The sequence below is a fragment of the Pholis gunnellus genome (genome assembly GCF_910591455.1).
Source record: "Pholis gunnellus genome assembly, chromosome: 14".
Taxonomy (NCBI): Eukaryota; Metazoa; Chordata; class Actinopteri; order Perciformes; family Pholidae; genus Pholis; species Pholis gunnellus.
This window is the reverse complement of record NC_136541.1, coordinates 21,644,090-21,653,106: the sequence shown is the minus strand read 5'-3', so window position 1 is coordinate 21,653,106 and position 9,017 is coordinate 21,644,090. Positions and strand designations below refer to the sequence as shown.

At 39.8% G+C, this 9,017-nt stretch overlaps 1 protein-coding gene across 1 annotated transcript; it reads right to left on the bottom strand.

Annotated features, from left to right (window-relative positions):
- Positions 1 to 1,152: 1,152 nt before the first annotated feature.
- On the bottom strand, positions 1,153 to 8,749 carry LOC306706623 (uncharacterized protein). Its single transcript, XM_079173767.1, has 7 exons — positions 8,555 to 8,749; positions 5,040 to 5,184; positions 4,827 to 4,922; positions 3,344 to 3,488; positions 3,052 to 3,197; positions 2,168 to 2,307; positions 1,153 to 1,734 (listed from the first exon to the last, which is right to left on the bottom strand). The coding sequence occupies exons 1-7, from the start codon at positions 8,652 to 8,654 to the stop codon at positions 1,586 to 1,588; spliced, it is 921 nt and encodes a 306-aa protein (XP_079029893.1). The 5' UTR covers positions 8,655 to 8,749; the 3' UTR covers positions 1,153 to 1,585.
- Positions 8,750 to 9,017: the final 268 nt, after the last annotated feature.

The window sequence follows — 9,017 nt, the reverse complement described above, 5'->3', positions numbered from 1 at the left end:
GCGACTTATTGGAGTTCAGAAGGAAGGACTTCAAGCTAGTTCACCTAATCAGCAGAACAAAGCCGCTGAGATGGAGCAGCTCTCATGCAAAGTGACATACCTCCACTATCCCAACTATTACCCCTGGTTGTCCTGTCTCAATACATTTACGTGCACACTATATTCCACTATTATTCCGAATATGACAATATTCCAAATAGGATATGGCTCATGTAAACATTATATTATTTATAAAGACATTTGGTTTATGCGGGTGTTATTTAGGAGCATTGTTTGGACATGTATACAGCTCATTCACAAGATGTGTCTCAATAGTTTTTTTTAACGGCACTTTGTGAGTCCCCTGCTGTATTCATGCCTGTCTATATCTTAAAGGTTTCCAAAAACTTTTGTATTATGTTGCTTTCTACATCTGTTATGTTGTCCAGTCTCAACAAAAAGTTAGGAGGAGATGTGTGACAGTCAAAGCAAGGTGTTAATCCATTCGTGATAGTTACATAGTTGGATGCATGGCAAATACATTTCAACTTGAGCCATATAACTGCTTTCAGTTGGATGAATACATAGCTGTGTGGATTGAGCTGAGGCTGAAGCTGATCTCGGAGGATAGAAGACTGAAATAACAGCAGTATATATATATATATATATATATATATATATATATATATATATATATATATATATATATATATATATATATATATAGCTGAGTTGTGTAATAAGTCTCCTTCAGTATGTAGACACTGCCAAAGGCAACACAAACAACACTTAATGACCCCTCCAGAGGACATTGTGTCTTGGAAGTTATCAGTTATGCAGTTGTTTGTTGTGTGTGAAAATGGCATGTGTCGTGAGAGCTTGTGAAATGTGTTTCACGGTCAGTGTGTGAGAGTTTGAATCCCTGAATTAGACTGTCCAAAACTGGGATGGCAAGACATTTTTTAAGGGGTTTTAAGCTCCGGAGCCCCCAAAAAATGTATGTATATATATGTCTAATGTTTCTTCAATAATCTTTAGGTCTGTTCAAAGTTTTATGAACAAACGGTCTTCATTAGCTGTATTTTCATGGAGGGGAAACTGTGAATAATGTGCATATCAGCAAAATTGTTTTTTCTGCAACTGATTTTACACTTTCAGGAACTCAGACATGTGTTAGATGTGCAAAAGAATGCTTTAATTGGCAAAGCAGAATTAATTCAACAAAGCTTTTTAGTATTCTATTGAACTTATATTGTATAAAAGGTCAACATGCTGTAGTTTGACAGTTTATAGTCTATTGTCCCTTAATGGATACACACAATATAAAAAAAAAACATAAATGCAACAATAAAACTGCTTTAAAATAGCATATAAAACATTATGAAATCACATGCATGCATTTGCTTAACAGAATATAACATACAGATAATACTAATGGTAAGTAATGGTTAACAGTCGTAGTAGGTAATTAGCGTTTCCCATTGTCTTGATTGCAGTTGAGGGACAAAAGAGGAGTGAAGGAGAGAGGTTTACCTGGCTTCCCATTACATAAACACTTGAAAATGTAATTAAGAGTAGCCTGAGGAAGCACTGAAATGCTTCCTGTTTAAGTAAAAATCATGAATTTTCTGCCATCAAGGGGTGATACCATCAGCCGTGCTGAGCCTGGGGAGTGGAGAGGCCGCCTACTGTTTCTCCAGATGACGGTGCAGAGTCGGGAAACCAGCAGGACACACGCTAACACCAGCAGTGCAACTGATCGGACACAAAAGAAGTAAGGATATGAAACAGTGTGTGATTGGGTTAGCCAGCAGAACTTAAATGAACCTCCAAGTTTAAAGATGGATATCAGTTTAGAGAGTACAGGAAGGCAGCACAATATGATTTTTTTTGTAAATATAGTCAGATTATATCTGGAAGTAGCTGTCGAGCTGGCCTCCTTGTAAAATAATCTTGTTTTCTGACATTCTTGATAGAATATGACATTGATACAGTGTGTGTGGATGTGGACTTTATTTGTTTGTGCCCGTCTGTTCTGTTCATAAGTTCACAGTTCTGTTCATCCAGTATTCATATAATGTGAATGTCAGATGAAAAGCAGCCACTTATTTAGCTTGTGAGGCTGTGCTATAAAGATGCGAGTGGGGCTGGTGAAGTCACAGTTGGAGTGATCCAGTGTTAAACTCACCCATAAACACAGAGTTTGGAGTGGGATCAGCTGGGTTGAAATGTTTGAAGACGTTTCCAACCAGAGCCACGATCACAACGGGGTACACGGTCAGGATGTTACGCACCCAACGGTCCAGCACCCAGTTCTCAAGGAGGAACCTGCACACAGACAAAGCAATGCTCAGCCAACTGTACAATATATTGGAGTGCAGTGATGGCTTTACAGTGCCCCCATCGACTTTGCTGATACCTTCTGCACTGAAGCTTCCCTTAGCAGCTGGAGTCTTAAGTAACATTTACACACATTTCACACTAAAGATTCCAAAAATGTCAATATTCAGATCTTTCTGACAATCATAAAAAAGAGAGAATGTGATCATACATTCAGCAGCTGCTATTAATTCAATTCATTAAAGTTAATTTGAGAAACTTAACTGGTTCTGAAACAGTCTCAAATGAATACTGATGCCTCAACATGACCTGCAGAAGTAAATGAGACCAGAAGATTGTCTATTTCTATTTAGTTTTTCTTAATGCTTGTCATCGGTGCCACAGCATCCGATTCCTTCATCTCAGACTCAAGCCGGCCTCTGATAGCAACCAGTCTGCTGCAGACAGACCCAAATCCATCTATGCTGCCACTTTGGACCAGCAGTCCGAGCTCTGGCGGAAGGTGGAGAGCTCCGAGCCCGGCAGCAGCGGATGCTCTCTTAAGGGACTCTGGTGCTCGGAAACTCTACAGCACTTTGTCCACAGTGACCACCAAAATCAACAAAAATTCTTGTAGTCATTTTAAGTGACAGACTCACGATTACAGCAGTGTCAGAACTAAAGCTAATACTCTGATAGTATCACATAGATCACTCTTCTACTTGTTAAATACCTCATCCAATCAAAGCTTACCATCCCACTACCTCTGCAAACAGGATGCATAGAGAAGCTGTTGCTGCTGTGCTCCTGGCCACACCCCACAGGTGGAGAACCAATGAAAAGTTGATCAGAGAAGCGATGGAAGTCCATGTGGTATAGACAGCCAAGCCATTCTGGACCTGAACATATGAACATTTACAAGTACAAAAATGACATCATTCACAGGGGACGGTCTTAAAAAGTTAGACTCATCAGCAATACAGTGAATAAAGAGCACATAATCTACCAGCAGTGTCCACACACACACACACACACTCTGCCATACCAGTATTCTTAGACAGTACAGGTCTTTGCGATGGTATGTCTGTAACCAGAGTCCATAGTAATCTGTGGCAGAGCAACAGAAGAACAAAGCAGTGTAGTTGGCAATTGTCATCAGGATTAATACAACCAGAGCCGCTAGCATCGACCTGCAAGACGGAGAGAGAAAAAGAGAGAGAGAGAGAGAGAGAAAGAGAGAAAGAGAGGGTCAGCAGTGGTTTCATTTCAGAGATAGCAAATCAAATGAATTCTGCCTGGAGTGATTGTTAACTTTTTTATCCTAGGCCTTGATATGCTCAGTCAAATCCTACTATTAGATAAATTGCATTTTTATGAATTCTCCAACAACGTATACCATTGGCTATATAATGATGTTCACAATAATGTGGTGATCACCAACAGAACTATTTTATGGATGATTATGTTTCTTCCTTTTTTATCACCCCCAAATGTATTTGGAACATTGATGATTAACTACATAAATATCAAATGAATTATTAGTTTGCAGTGTGTTTGGCTAACAGCTAACCGAATGGACAGTGTGTTTGGCTAACAGCTATCAGCCAACGAAACTACCGATACACAAACACACACTGCTGTACAGTTTAGTTTCTGTACAGAAGTTTAAATGTAAGTTGTAAAATATTGTTTGTCACGAGAAACCAGTGGAAGGGATTGTCAGGGATTAATGATACATTTCCCTTCATTTATTTAACATTGTATTAATTCCCCCAATTTATTTTCCCTTTTATTAATCTATTTCTTATTAAATGTATTTATTTATTTTCAGTCTTTTGCTTTCTTTCCAATGTAGCAAATTGGGACTAAAATCTACATTTCGTTGTGCAACCCGGTCATACAATGATAAATAACAAACATGAAGAAACATCTACGTAAAAGAAAATATTACAGAAATAAAAAAATTATTTGGGGAAATGAATTAAGGGAATAATACAAAGTGAAAATAATACAGAAATATATAAATACATACATTTAACAATAAATAAATTTAAAAAATGTAAAATGAATAAAAAGAAAACGGGAAAAATTAAATAGAAGAGCAAATAAATGGAGGAATTAACACAAAGGTTAAAAGATAAAGAAGCAAACAAACAGAAATATCACTTTATCAAATAATTAATGCCTACATTAATGGCCTTTTAATTAATTAATTGAGTAATTTATGCAAGTTCCGTCCATGAAACTACCCTTTAAGAAAATAAAATAGCATCTATCAATATCAAATAAAAGTCAATTTTCATCATAAACATACGTGTGATTTACTGTTCTCTAGCCCTACTCCTCTCAGAGGGAGTTCATATTCACAGGCTGATGCTTACTCATGGTTCACCTGCGGCTGTCTAATCCTCCTCGTCGTACTCGCCTACATGTCCTCCTCTCACCCAAATCCACATTACATCCCTTTTTTAATCATTGCTGTTGTTGTATTTTAGTTTTTTTGTGCAAAGTAGAAGTAGCAGACATACTCTCTATCCCACAGCAGCAGCCATATTATGTTCATCACCAAGTTGGACAGCCAGCAAAAATAGAAGGTGTATGGCATCAGACACTGAGCCCAGGATCTATTCACAGAAAGAGAGAGATCAGTTTCATCTGCATTTTGCTCTGACTGAGTCCTATCAGACAGGTTCAATCCACAGGAGGAAATATTTAGTAAGACTATTTGAATGTTATCTTACCCTCTGAATACATATGTAGTGATGTAGATCACCATCAGAGAGAGCCAGGTATAGATAACACCCCAGATTGAGAAGGTCCAGCCAGCTGGAGTGATGTCGGTCTCATAGCGGGCTGACACATTACCTGTTGTAGTATGGAAAGGACCTGGAAAACAACAGAGACACTGAATCACAAGACCATTAACCAGGTCCATCAGTGCTCTCAGGCAGTGTTCCAGTGGGATGGGGTTTAGGTCAGTGCTCTGTGCAGGCAAAGCTGTTGTTTCAAGGATGCAGACACTTACTTGTCTAGAAGTTAGTTAGTTCATTAACTGGAGCTAAGAAACACCGCTTTGACGAGGCCTCTCTTAACATATGAACTGTCTCAATTCAGCAAGAGATTTAGAAAGATTTGTTACAGAGAATGTTTTATTTACCAACTGTATGTACACTTATTGTATTTAGGAGTCTTTAATGTGTTTTGCTGTCATGCTAGTTTTTCCTACATACACATTCAAGGTTTAACACCGAGTAAATTTGAAGTGTTTATCTTCGTGTAGATAGTATAGAATTAGTAGTATTGCAGGATATCCACAGCAAGTTGCAAATATAATCAAAACTTGAACAATTGCTTTGAATGCATAGAATATGTCTATCACTGGTGACCAGCCGGTTTTCAGAGGATCGGCCATGACTGGTGACCGGATCAGTTTCATATTTTTGATTATTTGCAGTATGAATGTTGACGTTGACTGTGAATAAACTGGCTGGGTAGGCACTAGAGTGGGTGATTAAATATAGAAAGCCTTTAATAAATGTGGGCTAGGACAAAACTAAAACAAAAGAAATGCCCCAATATGAGGAAGTCCCATCCATTTGAGATCCTAGAGTTGGATGTTTATTCACATTACAAGCGCCACCGATGAAACGGTGTACACTTCCTGTCACCTAAGTGGGCGTGGTCATGGAATTTGGTGGTCATGGAAGACTTGGAAGACTTGTTTTTCGATCACGTATTAATAAGTGCCTTAAATTACACATATGATGTTTGTCAATTTAAAAGATTATTTTGCACGCCAAGAAAGTTGTTGACGTTAAAATCTTTAAGTAATAAGATTGTGAAAAATGTAATTAGAATGTTACATTAGCGCATGTAACATAGCTATGTTACCTGACTAGCTAGCAAGCCAAGGTAACAGGCAGCCATGTTGGCGTTTGTGACATACACTGTGCAAAGATGTAGTTCACCAAGCGGCTTCACACAAGATGGTACTACAATAAATCTACGACAAACTGCCACTTTCTTGATTTGCAAAAATGTCTTTTAAATTGACAAACGCCATATATCTAATTCATGGCACATTTCAAACATGATAAACAAAATCAGTCCAGCTTGCTGGTTCCACCACGCCTTTGATGCTACACTCCCCGACATCGGGACATTTGACTAATAGACTGAATTTTTTATGTTTCCATCTTCAGTCTGACATTGCCACCACGAAAGATGATTTCTAAGGGGAAGTCAATCAGAACAGCAGCATATGTTTCAAGAGTCGAGCAGAGCGACTTTATAAGAGAAAGTAAAAAAAAAACGCATAACTAGACTAAGATGTTGGGCAATACTGAGAAGGCATGTCATACATGTAATATTAATTTGTTAATCAAGGGAGTCATATCAAATTCAAGACTATTATTCAGCAGCCCAAAGTAAAGATTAACCATGTATTGTAAAGAAGTGGAAGTCAGAGCGTGATTTACGGTTACGGACACAAATGAGGAAGAAAGTCAACTCAAACCTGGTGAAGTGAGCAGATTGAAAGGTCTGGACCGAGGCGAACAGTACATCTCGGTAATAGATGAGCCTATTAGCAACATCTCTCTCCACCTCTCCAATAGTTTAGCCTTTTGCATGCAACAGCCGGCTGAGGAGGTTAGCAGAAGGCTATGCTAAACTATTAGCAATATACTTTCTCCATCCTGGCAACGCTTTGCTGATACTGTAGCCTGCTAGAACCTAAAAGTATGCAACATCTATTCTGGAACCCAACAACACAACAAGATGGACTACATGGATTCAGAACCTGCCACTGGTCTCCTAAAAAGGACTGGGCAGTGGCAAAACCTACATGACACAGAAACAGGAAACTGACTGTCAGTGGGCTGTCTCTGGTGTGCCACAACAAGGCCTCAGGAAGAGCTCTGAAGGAAATCTTACACGGGGTACATCCCAAGTCACATATTTGTCATTTCCTCACTCCTCGATCCTCGCTTGAACAGGAAGTTGTTCTGCGCCGCCATATTGACTCTGAGGAGCGAGGAGCGAGAAGAGAGGAGGGATCTCATAAGTGCAAAGGATATGCACTTATGACTTCTGGTGACTAGTAGTTCTCTTGAATACCGATGTTGAATACACTTATTGTAAGTTGCTTTGGATAAAAGCGTCTGCTAAATAACTGTAATGTAATGTAATGTAATAATCTCTGAGGAGACATGTCACTCATTTATATCTTTAATCAGCAATTGGCTAAACTGCTTCATAGACCCGCCTCGGTGGGGCCAGCCCCACCAGCTGCGCGTTCTCAGAACGTGCACACAAGCGGAGATGATGAGCAGACAGGCTGCATAAAAAATCCCCTTAAAAATAAAAGCACATGATTATTTGTTTTTTTTCTTCTTTTTTTGAACTGGCGCTCAAGGTGGGGCCAGGCCCCATGGCCCCACCTTGACCAGCCGCCACTGAATAAGTGTATCCAGTAAAAGTAAAAGTTGTGAAATGTACCAATAGTCAAATACAGTTATTTTCCTTCCTCCGTTCACGTGAATGAGCTCGAGAAGGAGGCTGGACCGAGGGCATGGAGGCGGTGATGAAGAACATGCCCCCCCCACACAACCCTGATTTTATCCTTGGAACTTTTTTTTTGTGCATTGTGCGTCATTGAGCAACCTTCATAGAAATGAATAGGGCGCCTCCTCCACCGCTGTACCCAGTTATATTAATACATCCGTGCGCCACTCCCTACCCATAGATGTCGATTCAATTTAGATACACAGCTCCGTGCACTAGCATTGAGGTGGACGTGAGAAAGGCCTTCTCGTTTGGTTATTGGGTGAACAGACCGTTACCGCGGTACAGAGAGCAGTTGAAACAAAACGCCAACTCTTGAAAAAAAGTTGTTTTGTTCTGTCGTGTTTTTATATATAGCTATTTAATGGCTACGCAGCAACTAGTTTAACATGCTACGTTCATCTTTACGTTACACAAGCACGCAGACATCATTTTTCATAGTTTTGTGTAACTAACAACGACATAACGAGTTGCCAGCAGTCCCGGGAGTCTCCCTCCCACTAACAGTTTCTTAACCAGTGAAAACACAGTTTAATAAGGCGAGGAGAATATGCCATAAGTTATAACAAATAAAACGTAACTACACACAATTTAACATTACTTTGAACGAGCCAGTGTCGGGAGTATTTCAGGACACCTACCCTGAGCTGTAAAAAACATTCCGGTGTCTGAATAACGTTATTGAACTCACCTCTGCCCGCTCCAGCTAAAGCGTTAACAATTAAAACGGCAACAAAAACCACCGCACACAGGATAACAACCACAATACGTGGCAGGCTGTTGTCCTTCATGTTGGTTCAGCTCGTCTGTGTAGTCCGTCTGTCTGCTGGGTAGCTGTCACTGACCGTCAGGGCGGAGGAACACACGCGCACGTTGGCCCGCTGATGCGTTCACGTGTCGAGCTCTGTGTGAACGCCCGAAGCCTGGGAGCAAACGTTTGTAACATACAAACGAAGTGAGGAGTTCACTGGGAATCAGACTTTTGACTGTGTCCATTTGTGATACGGTAACACTATTAACTGCACATTGGGCTTAAAGGGGCCTTTCTTCATTAGCATATGAGGATTGAGGATTTTGATGCGAGTCGCATTTCATTCAAATATCCACGTTGGTTATTAAAAACATACACTCACCGGCCACTTTATTAGGTACAC